The 18,615-nt window shown below is 41.0% G+C and overlaps 1 protein-coding gene across 3 annotated transcripts in view; it reads left to right on the top strand.

Annotated features, from left to right (window-relative positions):
* The window catches only part of FARP2 (FERM, ARH/RhoGEF and pleckstrin domain protein 2), a 77,407-nt gene that overhangs the window by 33,386 nt on the left and 25,406 nt on the right, over positions 1-18,615 (top strand). For 2 of the 3 annotated variants that reach the window (XM_058031543.1, XM_058031541.1), the window contains exons 8-13: positions 3,924-4,071; positions 4,834-4,923; positions 6,036-6,199; positions 6,330-6,398; positions 7,799-7,856; positions 8,519-8,759. In XM_058031543.1, coding sequence (XP_057887526.1) covers positions 3,924-4,071; positions 4,834-4,923; positions 6,036-6,199; positions 6,330-6,398; positions 7,799-7,856; positions 8,519-8,759 — 770 coding nt within the window. Of the gene's footprint in view, positions 1-3,923; positions 4,072-4,833; positions 4,924-6,035; positions 6,200-6,329; positions 6,399-7,798; positions 7,857-8,518; positions 8,772-18,615 lie in introns of all 3 variants that reach the window. The other variant, XM_058031540.1, reaches the window with a different exon arrangement.

The following is an 18,615-nucleotide window of genomic DNA, read 5'->3' as shown; positions in this document are numbered from 1 at the left end:
CTGCAAGGGGAGTGCAGGATTCAACATGACACATTTGGCCTGTGTTCACATGTCTGTGGTTTCTTTGTCTGTGCATACCTAAATCAGGAAAGAAATAAAAAATTTAATAGATTTATATTTACTGATGTAAATGCATGTCCTTTCACAACTTGTTAGCTTAGTTGTCCATGAATTTAAATTCTTTAAATTGCCTGTAAATTAGAAAAACTCTGACTTGACACTTCATCTTTAAAGCTCTATATTAATCACTGGGTTTAAATGCTCTGTAAATCACTTAACACTTGACAGCATTTATTTTGAGTCCATTGCCATGGGATTATTGTATCACAAGCAATATTTGTCTAGCTGGATGGTTGTAAGGAATCTCTACACCAACACCTATTGCACTGACAGCAGTTTTTGCTGGAAATACTGATATTAGTGTGTCATCCATTGACCTGGGAAAGATTAAGGAGATTTATCTGCTTAATGGCTGGACAAAATTAGAGCAGATTGTTTTGGGGCTGGGCTGTGCAGCTAAGCCTGCAGGCAGCATCTGAGGGCAATTTCTGGAGCTGCCTCTCTTGGTACCTGTCTGTGGTACAATCAGTGTGTCTGCTCTGCTCCCAGCTCCTCCACACCAGGCTCAGCTTTCTCTGCTGGCTACAGGCAGGCTGTGTGCCAGTGAACACTCTTAAAATTGCCTGGTATCTTATTTTTAATTTTTTTTTTTTTCTGAGATGTGCTGTACTTTGGATCATATGTAATAGTACATGAAATAATAATCAGTGATTCTATATCAGTTGCACCAGACTGTTCATGAGGAATTTTTAGTACTGCAGAGCTCCAATTTTCTAGTTGCCATTTTTTGTTTTTTGCCTTCCTTCCCTTGCAAGCCTCCTTCCCAACCTCAGCACCCTTTTTAAAAGACAAAGCCCTGCTTTCATTCTCAATGTTGCTGTATTCAGAAGAATTACAGCAGGAATTAGCGTGGGTGGGAGTTACACACAGAGCTCAGAGTGGAACTCAGGGAGCCCTGGCCAAAAGCAGGATTTATGATCTACCTCTTCTGTCTTGTGTATATTTCATAAATAGGAACCATGGTTCTCCAGGTTTTTTGATGTAGTTGAGGAATCTGTGGTGGAAATGAAACAACAGTTAAAGGCAATGTTAAAAGCATTTACTCCAGTGTTACTCAAGAAATCTGCTTTACCAGTCTGAGCTTTTGGACATAATTACTCCATGTAGTAGCAAAAGTGGTAGAAATTGCTCTCTCTGTTGTTTGGCATTTCTGTTTCCATTTGAAATCAGGTTTTTTGTGTCTCTTACGTTTTTCCCTTTCTATTACATGGTCACATAATACTGACATTTGGATGAGGGTGGATTATGGAGTGAGCTTGTAAAGACAGGAATGCCATTGAATTCCTGCCTTCTGCAGCTGGCAAAATAAATTTGTGATTTCCTGCTGTAGTGTTTTAGATTCTTTGTTTGAACAAGGCAACAGAACACTGCTGAAATGCTGCTGTGTGCATTCAGGTTTACTTTCTCGGGACATTTTGTGTGTTTTACACTAAAAATTTTACTAAGTATAAAAAAATCATTGCTTTTTCTAACAACTTCTGTTTTTAAAACTGTAGCATATGAAATAAGTTTCATAATTGTATTCTGAATTGTAGATACAATCCCTACTTGGGGTTAATATTTATTGTCATCATCCCTAGTTTTGTTAATTCAAATGTAATAATTCATTTTAGTATTCTCTAATTGTATTTTAAGAAAATCTATATGGAGCTAAACAATTGTTTGATCTAACACATGACTCTAGGTAGGTAGAAGGAGGTATTTTTAAGGAGTATGACTAGAAAAGCCAGTCAGGGGACCAGGAGAATTTATTTAGTAGTGATGTTGTGGTTGGCACAGCATAGTACACAAAAATAGGTAATGCTAAAAATAGTTTGTCATGTGTTTTAATAAAATAAAATGCAGATTTATGAAAGGAAGGCCACTTTCTTCTTGGAAAAAAAGGCTTGTAAAATTTGCTTAGTCTATGTATGCAGGAATCTAATCTGGTTTCAGCACTGGTTGTTTGTAAATAGAATAATAATTTTTAAGCACATGTGTCTTCTGTGTATCATTACAGTTATCCTAGTGAACTTGCACATGGAAGTTATTTGGTATTTATTATTTCTAATCATTGTCAGTAGTGATGTAGGGGGTCTGTTTATCCAGCTGTGGCTGATGCAGCCTCACTGCTCTGAGTGCCCCAGCAGGTCCTGTGCTGGTGTTTCACACAATTCCAGAGTGGTTTGGGATGGAAGGGAACTTAAATTTGGACTTGTTACCATGGACAGGGACAGCTTCCACTATCCCAGGTGTCTCCAAGCCCTGTCCAGCCTGGGCTTGGTCATTTCCAGGGATCCAGGGGCAGCCACAGCTGCTCTGGGCACCCTGTGCCAGGGCCTCACCACCCTCACAGGGAAGAATTTCTCCTAAAGTAATTTTAATTTAATCTCTTTTAGTTTAAAACCATTCCCCCATCTCCTATCACCTTTTGTCCATAGAAAAAAATCCCTCTCTTTTTTTAGAGCCCTTGTCAAGAACTGAAATCCCACAATGTCTCCCCAGAGCCTTCTCCTCTCCAGGAGAACACCCCCAGCTCTCCCAGCCTGAGCAGAGGGGCTCCAGCTCTTAGAGCATCTCTGTGCCCTCCTCTGATCTTCCTTTATTTTATGGAGTGTCCACTTAGGCTGGGGACCCCAGATCAGCAGCTCTGCAGTGGGGTTTCCTTGGGGTTACACAGGAGAAGGTTCTCCTGCTTCTCCTGGTTCTTCTGGACCATGTTATGCCTAAAACTGGGTAGTAGGATTTTTTTGCAGGGTTTTTGTAGTTCAGAGACCTACTTGGGTGACATGCTCATGTTTGTGATAAAGACTTTTTTGCTTTGTAGTGTAACTGGGGCATGATCAGTAGCAATAGTTGGACTTGATCAATGATGATCAAGTCCAAGTCCTTTTTCTGCCCTAATGATTTTGTGATTCTATGACTTCAAGAACTTTCATTTCCACAGCACCATTTGCTCATTCTTGGAGGATCTTTAACTCCTTGTCAGGACCCATGAACTTACAGAGTGTTTTGACTTACAGGGAAAAGCTCTTGTATTCATTGAAAATGCACTCCAATCTAATGCACTCCCTCTCATGGGAAAAAAACAAGGGGGATGAGGAAAAAAAGGACTGTTTTCATGCAGGAGAGCAAAATGTTAGTGGTTTGATGTCAGCTAACCTGGGGAGCAGTCAGTGAGGGCTGAAACTGTGCCAGGTCATGAACAGTCTCTGTGTTGCTGTTTTGGGCCTTGTGCACCCTTACAGAGCACTTGCTCCTGTTTGTGTACAGCTTCCTCTTGTTTTTAGAGTAATTTTGACAGCAGATGAAGTTTCATTTTAAAGATTCTTCTTTGGTTTCCTTGGCAGGGAGGGAATTATCCAGCCAAAGGCACCTGGTAGTAATAGAGTAATAATTTTGTGGTCCCAAAACCTGACCTGAAAAGGGTCATTCTGTTGCAATATTTGCATTGTTTCTGTTTTGCTGGCTGTACAACTCTGCCAACTCTCACTTCTTATCTTTGTTAATGCTAATGTGTACACAAGCAAGCAGAAGCAGGAGCACTGGATTGAATTTGGATTTGTTCAACTTTATAGTTTCTCAACTGGCAAAAGCTCTGAGCTGATTAACATCTCTCTCAGCATCTGGCTTGGGATGCACTTGACATTGGCCATCAGCTGTGTCATTACAGAATTTTCAGTGTGACACATGACATGGAGTGAAACCACCCAACTAGATGAGACAGAACATTCTCATTTAGTGACAGAGTTCAGACTTAAATGTGTTGGCAGTGTTGTAGAATCAGATTGTTCTTAAAACTTTATTTTTCTTCCTCATTATAGGGGTCAAACTCCTGCTGAATCTGACTTTCAAGTGCTTGAAATTGCCAGGAAACTGGAGATGTATGGCATCAGATTCCACCTTGCCTCCGACCGTGAGGGCACCAAAATCAACCTGGCAGTTTCACACATGGGTGTGCTGGTGTTCCAGGTATGGCAGGGATGGCACACTCTGTCCTTTAGCATGTCTTGGAGTAAGTCTCATTTTAACATCAGGTGTCTCTGATGCCTTGGAAATTTAACATGTTCTATGGTCAAGGAGGGTCATTTAAGCCCCCAAAACTTTGTTTGGTGCAGCTTGTTCTTGTGCAGAGAGCAGAGCATCAAAGCCAAGTGACAGTGAGGTAGAGGGGCTTTGTTTGAAGTTAGGTGTGTGATGAGAGAAAATCATCAATTAATTCATTTTTGGAACAGCCCTGGGACAGGACTGTCATCCTGGAATTTTGGTTTGATTTCTGTTATTTTAATATTGCAGTGGATTTTTACTGGATATTATTGCTCTTATTGTATAAGAATGCTGATTGATTAGAGTGATTGGACTAATTAGTGTTACTATGTTTGTTGTATTAAAGAAGCAACTCAGTGCTCAGAATTCTGTTTATGAATGCAATGATAGGGTTTCCCTCTCCCCAAAACACAGAGGCAGCTGATTTACTGAAATATTTCTGTTTGGGTGCTCAGCTGTGTCTTACCTGTTCTTTGCTTCCTGTGGGGCAGCTTCTTTTGGAGGTGCATCAGTCCTGCAATCCCTCTCAGACTGCTCAGTGGCCTCTCTTGTTTAAGGGAATATTGTCACCAGAACTAAAAATCCATATGGATACATACACATCTGTATACCCACAACAGAATTTTGTTTGGTTCTCTGCTTCTCTGAAACGTCTGCTAACATTTGATCATTCTCATTTTGATTCAGGGTAACACAAAAATCAATACCTTCAACTGGTCCAAGGTCCGTAAGCTGAGCTTCAAGAGGAAAAGATTCCTTATTAAGCTCCACCCAGAGGTCTGTGTCACTTTTACTGTAATATAGACTGCTCAGTGTTGGAAAAAATACCTGTGCTTTATTTTATTATGAACATTTCTGGAGTTTGTGATTTATAAAACAGCCTCAGCAGGCAGGCTTGGCTGCATCATTCAAATGTCAATCTTTCCTTTCTCACTCCACAATTTAGGATCTTTAGGTTTTGTGTTTCAGTCTCAGCTTATCCTTGACACAAGCTTACACATGTATAAATGTAAGACAGAAAAAAAATTATTAGACCCAAGTATTTGGTGCAGCCTTTCTCAGTATTTCTCCTTTGAAAAAGTTGCATCCACTTTCTTAATTCAAATGAAAATTATCTGATACCCCTCAGGCAGGAATAGGTGACTGAAATTATATTGTTGTAGCTTAATTTTAAGGATGATGTGATTACTCTTGCTTCATCTTTTTCATGCATTTCTATAGCACAAGTATCATTTTGCATATTTAGCTGATTTACAGTATATATTTTTCATTGCAGATGTCATGTCAATTGTTGCTTCCCCTGGATGACTAGATTACATTCAGTGTTTAATTTATATTAAAATAGAGGAAAAAACTCAACTTTGGACATAATATAATTTCATGTATCAAGGGTACCTGAAATAGGACCCACTGTCTGCTGATGTAGCAATGTGTCTCACAAAGAGACCCTCAGAAATTTCATGTGATAACTGTACTCTGACATATGCAGTAGTTTCTGGTTTTGTCTGGAATTTTTGTTCTGGAATTTCCAAGAGACAAGCATCAGAACTCCTAAAAAAAGGAATAGTATTTTAAAATAGCGACTATTTCACTTGAATATTTAAATTCCTTTGAATTTTCTGAAGGTGGGTTATATTGAGCATGTTTCTAAAGTCAAGTGCTTTTTAAACACTTTTACAGTTTCAAGGTAAGCAAACATTTCTGACAGGTATTAAATCATTTCTAACTGCATTCAGAATCACTCCCATTGTTTTAAAGCAGATGAGAAGTGACTTAGCAAAATCCTGCATCTTGCTGGAGTTCATCTTTTTTGTTTGCACACATTTGTACCTTCCTTTTCTCCTTACTGTCATTTTAGATGCTACTGAACTTCTATTTTTTTTCCCCAGGGCCCATACCAAGATACATTGGAGTTTCTTTTGGGAAGTAGGGATGAGTGTAAAAACTTCTGGAAAATCTGTGTTGAGTATCACACATTCTTTAGGCTCTTTGACCAGCCAAAGCCAAAGGCTAAAGCAGTGTTCTTCACCAGAGGCTCATCTTTCAGATACAGGTAGGGAGAAACACAGCACACTCATTTTGTCTTAGAAAATGAGAACAAAAGGAAGAAGCATTCTAAAGACATTCCTCTGTAATGCTCATCCCCTGTGTTTGATAACCTTTGTACTTCTGTGGGTTCACAGTGGACGAACACAGAAGCAGCTAGTGGATTATATTAAGGACAGTGGGATGAAGAGAACCCCGTATGAAAGGTAAGATGAAATGGCTTTCTAAGGCAAAACATAGCTTGAGACTTTCACAGTACCCTTCTTGCCTAAATTTCAGTGTTTTAGTGCTGCTTGGAGGCAGGCTCATTCTCATTCATTAAGGTAGCTGACCTAAAATGTAAAAAAATTATTATTTTGTGATGATATAAGAGGCTTTGGAAAGTTTTGGTAGCACATTTTTATGTCTATGGATAATGTGGCTTAGCTGTCTGAAAGTTCAGCACATGCTGAAGATTCCATAATGTTAGTGAGGACCTGTCTGGCCCACTCCAGCTGTGCAGTCAGCCAGTGGCAGAGCACATAATGGAACTTGGGATCTGCAAGTTTGAAATTGTGACCTCAAATACTCAATTGTTTCTAAATATATAAATATATCAATTAAGAATATGCTTTTTCATTATAAAATTGTTTTTTCCTTACTTTACTGTAATGCTGTCCAGTCTACATCTGGGAAACTCCTCCTACTCCAAATCCAAACTATGTATGGGAAATCTTACTCCTAATACAAAAGATCATAGGGGCTTAATAGGAATTTTAAAAAGTTTGCATTAATCTACTATTAATAGGTATTGTTAATGTCTCAGACTCCAGTTGAGCTCCTTTTCTATTTGAAAATTTGATTTTCTATTTAATCATATACATAGAATGAATCTAACCATGAGTGTAATGCAGGATATCACTTTTTTGTAGTGTAACATACAAAATTTTATATGGCTGACTGAGTTTTTAAAAATTTGTGCAATTGTTGAAGATTAGCTGATTCTGGTTCTGAAGCCATTCTTCTGTAGATGTTTATAATAATGAAAAAGGAGCTACTGTTTAGTATTCAGTTAGTATTCAGCCCCAAGTTGTTGAAGTCTCCTTCAGTGGTACCAAGAGATCCCCACCAGCCAGGTGGGGTCAGTCTCTTCTCCCGGGTAACAAGTGACAGGACAAGAGGAAATGGCTTCAAGTGGTGCCATGAGAAGTTTAGGTTGGACAGTGGGAAAAATTGATCAGGCACAGGCACAGGCTGCCCAGGGAAGTGTTGGAGCCACTATCCCTGGAGGTGTTCAGAAAAGGTGGAGATAAAGCACTTGAGGACATGGGTTAGTGCTGGGGGAACAGCAGGACTTAATGATCTTAGAGGCCTTTTCCAATCTTAATGATTCTCTGATCCTGTGAATGATCTGGATCTTACTTTATTCCATTTTTGTACATTTCTTATCTTACATAATTTAATTTACAACTCTTTTGACCTTTTAAAACTTGAACTAATTATTAACAAAACATGATAAAAGAGAGCTTGAGATGTTTCTGTTGGCCACTGGCATGGCCATGGGTGATGGGGGAAGGAATGAGGCTGAAGCATGTCTGGGATGCTGACAGGCTGCTCTGTTCCACAGGAGGCACAGCAAGGTCAGAGCATCCACTCGCACCTCGAACGCAGACGTGCCAAAGCAGGTCAGTTCTGCAGCACTCTCTGGGTTGTGGTTGTGGGCAGGGCCATGGACAAACATCTCTCTGAGGTGATAGTGAAGGAGTCAACTCACCAGAATTGCTGCCACTGTTTGCTCTTTGTCTGCTGCACAGTTCTTTTTGTTGGTGTTACTGATTTGATAGTTGTAGCCAGTGGAGTGTGAAGTGAGTAATATTTTACTCAAAGTTCCACTGAACTGAAAAGGAAGTGTTGGACTTTCTAGAATGTTGTTATTTCAGAGGATTAGTTATCTCTAGGTACTCTCTGACTGCTCTCTGGCAGTCTCAAAGCTGTTGTAAGATGCCTTCTGCAGTACACAGCAAGAAACAATCATTTCACTGAATGCTCTTATGTTAGATGGGAGAGGTTAAAGAAGCATCGCAGACTTTCACTGTCATTTTGTTGTTCTTATTTGTGGATGCTTGTTCAGCTATAAAATGTATGCTTTTAACTTTCCATCCGGTTATCAGAATTAAGGAAAAATCCTTGCCTTTTTCATGGGCTGCTGGATCAGGTTCAGTGTCTGCTGTAAAGTGAGCTTCTGTGAACCATGTATTCCTTCTGCATATGGATGTGACTGGATGTTACATTTGTTTTATGAAAACCTTTTTATCTGTTGTGTTTCTGCTTTTCTGTCCCATTTTAGAGTGTCCCATTCTCTGAGGGCTTGAGAACTCCAGGGTCTCCAGCCTCAACAGCTGCCCCCTTCCACTCAGTTCACTCCTTGGCCAGTCCCGCTTCCATCCTGCCCATGTTTGCTGAACCCAGCCCTTCCTCCTTGGAGCCCCGAGCATCGTACACAAGGATTCCAGACAAAACCACTGCAGCCCCAGTGGAAGAAGTGGGGAGGAAGCTGATGCAGCAGCCTGGATCTCCCGTGCTCCAAGGTGTTGGGTTTGGTAGTGTTGCAGGAAACTGTGACCCGTCTTGTCCTGTCGTTGAGAGTGGTTGTGGTGTAGACGTAGATGTAGTGAGAAGTAGTAAGGAGAGCAGAGTTGCTGGTTATAAAAATGACAATGATGAGGATGACTTTACCACAGGTGTATTCATTGCTGAAAATGAGCAGCAGCATGGCAGCCGTGGGGCCCCTCTTTTCACACTGGCAAATTCCCAGTTGCAGGTGTCAGAGGAGTTTATCGATGATGACCCAGCAGAAATGTCCTTTTTTGCTGGGGGCTCTGAGGCATTTGTGTACAATGTGTACAGCGGGTTAGAATTAAAGGGTTCTGAGTTTTCCAAGTGTCTGTCAGAGCCAGCTGGTTTAGCTGCAGGTGCCCTCCAGCAAAGCTCAGTCTCTGCTCAGTCGAGCCCTGACAGGTACTCAACCGAGGCCGTGGATATGAACATGGAAGAGGTGTTTGAGTTTGAGGAGAGCAGCGATTTCAACGGCAACGAGAGGCCATCGGACACCTCAGAGCTGTTTGAGGTGAAGGCCCAAGCCAGCAGAATGCAAAGCCTGCTGAGCCCCTCTGAAACCAGCTCCCTCATCAACAACCGCTCCGAGAGCAGCTCCCTCAACAACCTGGCCCTGAATGGGAGCTGCTCCCTGCACACCCACGGCTCTGCCAACCATTCCTCTGCCAGCTCCATGCTCAACTTCCCCGCCTGCTCCGTGCGCTCCGAGTCCAGCTCAGCCTTCCAGTTCACGGACATCATCGACCAGCTGGAGCAGCTCAGCTGCCCTCCCACCACCACAGAGGACTCCAGCAGCACAGACACCGACTCCTGGGACTCAGGAACAGCTGCACCTCTGGATGTAAACCTTTTCTTTAGCAACCCCTTTGCTCAAAGCGCGGGGGACAGCTATGCCTTTGACTTTCAGAATAATTTAAAAAATCTCACTCAAGAAGACTGGACAGAGAAGTCACAGATCAATTGATTGGTCTTGGTTTTTGGGATGGATTCCTCAATGCTTTTCAGGCTTGGAAGTCAATAATAGGGTGTGATATCACTCAATCCAATGGCTGGATTTTAAATCATATAACGTAGTTGATTTTTAAATTTTTAAATTTTTTTTTTTAATTTGTGTGCCTCTTCAGTGTCCCTCAAAGCATCCAAATTTTGGTGCTGTGTTTCTGTGTATCACACTACATCAAGAATGGGTTCTAATAGGTTACAATGTTGGAAAATACTACATTTAGGAAAAAACACCGATTTCAGAGAATTTTAACTATCAACTGCCTCATGCAGACATCACAACTTACACTACACTGAAGGATTTCTTCAGCTGTAAACATATCTGTAAGAGTCTCTATAATATACTGTTCCTCCAAAATCCAAATAAAACAGTCACTTCTGTACATGCCTATTAACCAGCAGCTGCCTCTAAAAATTGCCTGTTTTCCTGCACTGTGGCAAGATCCTCATTTTGGGTTTGTTTTTGTTTCCATCATCAAAAAAAAACCTGAAGAATCTTCAAATCATCTCTGAAGGACAGTTTTAAAATACCAACCTATGCAACATATCTGTGGTATGCTTTGAAGAATAATACCTCTGCCTGCCTTTGGAAGAGGGAATGTGTATCCAACCAAATGGAAATAGCAGTTTCCAAACTTCTTGTGAAGACAAGCTTATTTGCTGACTTCCAGGTGTCTTCAGCAGTCCAGCAGCAAATGTTTTGCAGCAGCTTGGAGATATACAGAGACTTTAAAAGCACTTAATCCCCATCACATTTCCCTTCTTTCTTGTTTTTAATCACTCTGCATGAAAATACAAAGTAATGCAGAGAAGTGTCCTGTGTCTGTGGAGGACAGCTGGTGGCAAACCTGGTGATAGCTTTAACTTTTTCCTTAAAATATGGACTGTATTCAGAAAAATACTGTAATTTTTCTGAGAAATTGAGTTGTTAGGAGAGGTAAATACTATAGACAACAGTTAGAGCCTCAGGGCTTTTATAAACTCTTTTAGACAGGTGACTTTTATATGAGACATGAGCTGTAAGTTAGGAAGTGTCATGGAAGACAATTGAATTGTTGCTTAACTGGTCACATTTAATTTAGCAACTTTTATTGAGGCAAAACAACAAAAGTTGTGAAATGTCCTTCCCAACTGCTGTGGATTGTGGAGGTGAAATTCTGAGCTTCAGCTTGTGAGAGCCTTTTTTAGACTATATACAAGCAAGAATGGGAAATCCATAACACCTGACCCAAATCTTGTGATGGAAATCATCATCTCCTTCAGCCACTGGGTTTTGGGGTTCCTTCTGCCCAGTTTTCAGTCCTTTGCAGAGAGAATGCAGCACTTTTACAGTTGATGCCTCCAAAATAAGCAGCTTAGTTATAAACATAACTTTATGGTCCATATTATTGCTACCAGTTTAAATATGGTCTTGATATATCATAAAAGACCTGCATTGTTTACTCAAGCATTTAACAAATACTATTATTTCTCAAAACTCTGATAACCAAAACTTCAATGGAATACTTTTCAGTGTGAGGCAGAACTCAAGGAGGTAAAACCTCCTTTAGTCACCCATTTCTTCCAGGTTAGTTTTACTATGGTATAACTGTTCTGCACAGTGCTTGCTTTTACCTTGTGTTTGAGTGGAATGTGTGTTGTCCCATGAGAAACCCACCCCCTTTGCCAGCAGCACAGGAATACAAAGCACATTGAGAACAAAATATTAGCTCAGACCTCCAGTAATCTACTACAAGGTGCTCTTTTTTTTTTTTTTTTTTTGCTATATGTTACTTCCATTTTATTTCTTTCCTGTTGAATGTGTGTTCTGGCTCTTTGTGGGACTTTATTCAGGCCTGTGCAGATGATGTCATGGGGGTGTGGTGTGACATTTTGAAACAGGGCAGTGGTGTAGAGAGCTGGTGCCTTTAACTATGTTTTTAGGTGATTTGTCTGATTTCTTCCCAGAATGAACTACATTATGTAACCTAAGGAAGAGAAAGAAAATCAGCAAAGAGACAGAATTCTTTCTGCAAACTCTATAACAGGTGGTGGCATCAGGGACAAGGATGTAGATGAAGATGTAGAGAAAGGCTGTTGATATCTTTGATCTTTTAAAAAGAGGATCAGGATTCAGCTATTACATATAACTGTGCTGCCTCTGTTTCAGTCCTGTGCCTTACTCACAAGCATTCCTTTAAATGTGTCAGAACAGGGAATAAATCCAAATAAATTCTCTTAGTTTTCAAAAGATCTTGGTAAAAAGCTGCCTGTATTTTTAATGTACAGGCTTGCCAATTTGCCTTCTTGCGCCACAGTTAGTTTGAAAAGACATCTTCAATGTTTTTCTTTAATTTTAAATTGTGCAGATCTTTTATTGGCAGTTCCAACTCTCAGGGATTTTCTATTTTTTTTTTTTAAAGAAAGCAATAAGATTCTTAGTGTAGTGCCCCTTAAGTTTTTCCAAAGGAATGGTGGTGACTAGAATTCCAGTCTTCTATCTTAGGGATCCACAGGTGAGGAAGAGGTGAGGGGACCTTTGACCCTGGTACAGATGTGTTTAGATGAAGGTTTTAGGTACAGAATGAGAGTTCAGAGCTGCTGCTGTGCCCCTGTTTAGTTCTCTCTGTGCTCTGTCTGACTGATAGCATAGAACTGTCATGGTTTCCTTCTGTCCCTCGCTTGATTTCCAAAGCCCTGTGGCTTCTGAGGATATCTTTGCACTCTGACCTGTGTTATTTTGTTCTAGGTTTCCCAGACAGACACAAAAGAGCAGAAAATTTGGTTCATAAGCAGAGTTTTTATTATAGCAAGAAAGCTGTGAGCAAAGGTTCTTTATAATTTCCTTCAGAGACATCAGATTCACTTTCTGATAGAGATGGAGAGAAAACCAGCTGCCCTCAAGGGAATGCAGCAGCTCAGACCCTCCCAGGGAGCTGTGTGGGTTAATTCAGTGCAGTGGAGCTGTCCTCACCTCCCCTGGCTGCCTCCTGAGGTGGCAGGAGAAGGTGGGACAAGGAATGTCTGTCCCTGCTCTGTCCCCTTCATTTACTTGTGGGTAGCACAAGGAGGGTGTGATGTGTCCTGAGTCCTGGTGATGCTGCTTAACTTCCAGCATTGTTCCCTGGGGTTTGTTTTGTTTGCTTGTTACTCTGTTGATACTAAAACTCAGTTCCTGGTACTGATTTCTGTTTATTTCCTGACAACACAAGCTTTCCTTTCATGAAGGTGAGTGGTGAGAGCCAGGAGCCTTGCAGTGACTCTGCTGTGGGAGCCATGGAAAGCAGGGGGAATGACTTAGGAAAAATGCCAAGATGGAGAAGATCTTTGTTGAGTATCACATGCAAGAAAGCAGCATTTGAGGAGCTGTGGTAGAGCAGATAAAACCTGGGTGTAAACTTTGTGGTCGTAAGCCCACTCCTCCAGACTGCACCTCTGCAGGTTCTTGCACATTTGCTTTGTGCTTCCCACCCCATGGGGAGCTGGGGGCACACAGGAATGAGCATTTCTAGCCAGTGCACAGCTTTTGGTGCTGTGTTTTTCCAGTAGGAGAACCACAGACTGTCCAGGTGTGCTCTCCTGCTCTACACAGTGCAGCCAGCAGCTGTTTGCAGCTCAGCAAATGGATGTGCCAGGGCTCTTTTCCTTCCCTCCACATCTCTGTTCTGTTTTAGCAAACACAGGCAGCTGTAGGATGCATGCCAGTATTGGTGGCTTTTCCCAGTGAGCTTAGCTCTGCAGTGCTCACCTGAACCCTGAGAGAAAGCAAAATGGGTATTTTAACTGAGCAATTTAATCCCTACCTGTCCTTCTCTATGTGTGAACTTCTAACCCTTCTGATGCTTAAAGACATTTATTAAATGTAAAGCACTACACCAGAGCATTTTGGATCATCATCTATGCAGTTAATGAAACTTAATTTGCACAAAACATGGGTCATGGAATATTCTCTGACCTATCCACCACCTGGTTAAGCTTTGTTAACTTTACTAACCTGTGTTACCTATTTTGTGTAGATTTGTAATTTTAAAGTATTCATTAGTGAAGTAATACATGCTGTATATTCCCAGGACTTGCCATATGTTATCTTAGGGTGGAATAGGGTGATATATCAATCTACCCTCAACTATCACTTTAATTTCCAGTGAATTTCAGAGTTGCTGAATAATCTGGATAATACCAAGTATTGATCTCCTTTTTCCTGTGCTTATTTGTATTGTGGTCATAGGTGATTTTGTTTAAGGGATTTTTATTTTGTTTTTTTTTTTGGTGGCTTGGTTATGGTTTGATATTGGGTGTTTTTATTTGATTTTTTTTTTGGTGGTGGTGGTAGATTTTGTCTAGTTGCAAGTCTTGGTAGGGATAAGATTTTATGAAGACACTAATAAAAGTTGTTATAATTTTATGCTTTTTTGGGGCAAACCTGTCGGTAAGTCATTCCCATTATTGTCATTTTGCAAAATGTTCTAAGCCATAATTCCTCAGTACTGAATGAGTGTAATCACAGGTGTCAATGCAGTCCTTTAGCTGTCATTGCCTGTCATTTTTAGGGACTCTTCCACCTCACTTGTCACAAGGGCTGTGTGTATATGTGTGGCTGTACATATACATCCTTTGTCTGAAGATGGGGAGACCTCACAGTTCCAAACACATCAGAAAATCCTCTTCATTAATTCCCTGCCCACGGGCTCCCATAGGATCACTCCAGTGGCTGAGCTGGAGGTTTGGAAGTTCAAATTTGGACCATGATTAATTGAACCTGCTCTGTGGGAAGGTTTCCTGTACATTTTCAAAAATCAAATCATGTTCTGCAGTTGCTGGAATCCCAAAATTCCAGTTTATTGGTACGAACAGGGGTACTTGTGCCTTGGTTAGAGGGACTCCCCAGTTCCTTAGGTGCTACTCTTGCCAGGAAAAGATTGCATTCAAACAAAGAGAGCTGGAATTTTTTAATTGATCTCTTGAACTATATCTTTTATATGGGAAATGTTTATTGAATTATATGTTGGGGTTTTTGAGTATCTTTGTGTCTGTTCAGATTGCCAATTATGAACCTACAGATTTGTACTAATTCATAATTTTAATTGTTTATGCAATAAAACAAGGAAAACTTTGATATAAATGACAACATGGGCTTTTTAGCTTTATTTTCATTACCCTTACCTTTGAAATAGAATAAATATTTGTTCTCCTAGCCAAGGCATCTTATAGTTTTATTCCCAGCTTTCTCCATGCAGTTATGCAGTTTTTGGAAATAGAGCACAGTAGGCAAACACTGGTGTGTGGGTTTCAGTTTCCTGCTCTGTGCAGATCTTTTGCTTGGAATACAAATGGGACTAGAAGCTCAGATTTCTTTGTAGGAATTATATTTATTGTGGAGATCTTTTTCTTTTAAACTGGGTATATCCCTTGAACTCTCTCTTGTATATCTGTTTTTATTGGAAGATTGTCCTTTTTTTTTTGCAAACTCAGCATGTGAAGGTGATTGCATGTTTTCTAGCTGGCAGGTTCTCCTTCAGGTATCTCTGGCCAGTGTTTAGGTAATTCCTCTTCCCTGCAAACAGGGCTTTTGCAAGGTGGCAAAAGGAGGGTGATTATTTGGGATTGTTTCAATTGTTTTATGGGCATCTCCATAAAACCAGGGCCAACCTTAGGATTGTGGTATGTGACTTCACAGGTACACAGCACTGGGCACATGCCAAGTGCTGTAAATGTGCTTTAATGTTTTACATGACCTGTACCTTTTGGAGGATAAAAAAGAGATCTTTGAATTTAAAGTCTCTTGCATCAGTTCTTTAGGCTCTCAGATAATTTTCAAGATTCTCTTATCACCCAACTATTTCTCATCTTTTTAAAGGGAAGATTTGCAGAGGGACAAGCTGCTAGTTGTGAAGTTTTGAAATAAGGAAGAGAGAGAAAATATCCAGGATTTTACTTGTAGTACATCAGCTTGTTAATGACTTCACTCTGGAAGTAATACTGTGTATTTCACTCTAGAAATAATCATTTGGTCTGTGCATGTGATGGGTTCAGCAGGGCATGGGGTGGAAGGGAGGCTCAGAGCAGGCTCCCCTTGCCCTCTGGTCAGCCTCTGCAGGGCTTTAGCCTGAAAATAATCTCTGCTTTTGCAGCACTAGTAATAACAAGGATATAATAATAAAGTTGTATCTCTAAAGATTTTCTGTCACTCCATTTGATAAGGAGCTCTTGCTGACATTTGACCTTCACATAGCTTTTGTCCATCCCATAATGCTCAGTATTACTGGGGAACTATTTTAGTTGTCTGTCTTTGAATTATTTTAAGTATCCATGCATAAAGCTTAGAAAACCTGTATTTTTTGTTTTGGCCAGCCTGTACTCTCAAATCTGGCTTTCTGGGTAGGAATTGAATTTAGATTGAAGAATGGAAATACCTGCTGAAAAAATAACTGGGAAGTGATGCCAAAAACTTGTTATCTTATTATTCTGCTTGTTATGTCAGTGAAAATCAAATGGAGCCTACTTCTACATGACCAGTATTACCCAGTAGCTGTGGACGATATCCCTCAGCATTCTCACCAGATTCTCTAGCTGTGCTCTTGAATACTACAGAGCTTTTACAATGTTTTATTGATTAGTTTTTATTTTTTATTTCCATTAGGTGTATACTGGGCTTTATGAAACTGTGGGTTTGTTTGCTTAAGGGCACATTTCTAACTGTGTAGTGTAACTAAGAAGTATTAGCATACTTGAAGATCTTTGAGTATGTGGAATATTACACTGAGCTGATGCATTTTTGGATGTTGCCTTAAGTGCATTTGTGTGTGATGCAGAGGCAGAAATTTGCTGTGTACAGGATGCAGCCATGTCTGACTGTGTGGGGTACCACTCTGAATTCCCACATCAATGCGTGGAGGGCTGTGCTCCCAGCATTTACAGACACCAATCTGGGATGTTTGTGTGACTTGTAGAGAACAAATTTCCACTTCATGCAGAACACTGAAACACAGAAACACCCCTGTGAAAGAGTAATCCCTTTTAATATAACTGGAGGATGCTGCCTGTGGGGAAGGGAAGACCTCAGAGCACCAAGGTTTGATGTCAGAGGGAATCATTCACATGTTTTGATCTTCACATCAATATTTCCACCTAATTAGGAGTTTTCTACATTGAGCAGCAGTTGAAATGGCTTCTCCCTTTACCATCCTTCTCTGTGAGAATGAGGAATTGCTGTACATCCTACCTGCTTGCCTGGAGTCCTCTGTGCTGCTCTGGTGGAGAAGACTTGGCTTGTGAGAATGAAAATTTCAGTCCTCACCTGTAATATCATCTGCCATCACACTGAGCTTAGATCAAATATTTAATTAAAGAAATGTTAGCCAAAAAGCTAACTTGAACTGCTCTGTGACTTCTTATAGCCTCTTCCAGGGAATAAAAAAAAAAAAAAGGAAAGTTACAGGACAAGAGGGAATGGCCTTAAGTTGAAGAAGGGAAGTTTTAGATGGAGTAAATTCTTCCTTGTGAGGGTGAAGAGCCCCGGGCATAGCTGCCCAGAGAAGCTGTGACTGTCCCTGGATCCCTAGAAGTCTCCAAGGCCAGGTTGAACAGGGTTTGGAGCACCCTGGTGTAGTGGAAGGAGTCCCTGCCCGTGGCACAGGGTGGGACTGGGTGGGCTTTAAGGTCCCTTTTCACTCAAACCATTCTAAGATTCTGTGAATGTGCCTCATTTCCATCAGGCACTCTGGCTTTGGGGAGGAGTTCTTGCTTTCAGATTCAATATTTGCAATTAATTTCCTGGCCATCTTCTGTTGGAGGAGATAAAAGGTAGAACAACCCAAGTGAAAAAGCAGGGTGGTTTATAGCAAGTTCTATCCCATTTGTTCCCTCTGTGTCTGAGCTTTCAGGCTGTCTGGAAGCAGTTCAAGTTACAGATTCTGGAATTTGTTGCTACTTCATGTTAAATTCCAAGAACTTAAAGAAGCTCCTCACCCCTGCAAACTCATTTGTTTGGAAGCTGGTTTTTTCAGCATTCCTGGCATGTAAAAGCAAACTTGAATCCTGTGCCTGGATAGGTGAAACAAGTGTTGCTTTCCTGGGGTGAAGGGCCAAAATGCTTAGGGAGAAACAAAATCTCCTCCAGAAGTGGTGCTGGACTAGTGTACAAATAGTTAACTCAGCAGCCTGGATGATCTGAATCTCTTCCAGGTGACCGAGTGCAGCTCTGTTTAGCTTCCTGCCTTTGTCCATGTGGAGTCACAGGCTGGGGCTGCCTCGCCCTGGGTGTGCTCTCCAAGCCTGAGCAGCTGCGAGGGAGTCGAGAGCTCCCAGCTCCTCCTGCAGCACCCATGACACTGTGGGGGGATGCTGCATACCTGTGAGGGCTGGTTTTTTAAAAATTTTAAGATATTGTGATGATTTCTAAGTAGTTTGGGAAATGGTGATTTGGCAGTTTGGGGGTGGCTGTTGATTTCCCCGTTTGTCTTCGGGTGGGTGGTTCAGCACTCGTGACACAACAAATCCTGCTGGGGAGGCTTGGGAGGATGTTTCAGTTTTCCTTGCTTAAGTGCTGATACCTGTTTGGTTGCCTGATCTGAGAAAACTCATTTGTGTATCACAGGGAAGATCAGAAAAACAGTGTGTGAGATTAGGAGGAATTCTGTGGGTGTAGTGTGTCTGTCACCTTCCTTTGGTCCAAAAAAGCTGATCTTGTATGGTCATTTTCACCCCCATGGAGGGGTCTACAGGCTGAAAAGAGGAGGCTTAAATTCACTGTGATGTGTCAGAAATCTCTAAAGGGTCCACAAAATAGTAATAATAATTTTAAAAAATTATGTTTAATAACCTAAAGCAAAGTGGTACCTGTTGCTT

Source organism: Melospiza georgiana, chromosome 10 (assembly GCF_028018845.1).
Source record: "Melospiza georgiana isolate bMelGeo1 chromosome 10, bMelGeo1.pri, whole genome shotgun sequence".
NCBI classification, from domain to species: domain Eukaryota; kingdom Metazoa; phylum Chordata; class Aves; order Passeriformes; family Passerellidae; genus Melospiza; species Melospiza georgiana.
This window is presented reverse-complemented; position numbering and strand designations above follow the sequence as displayed.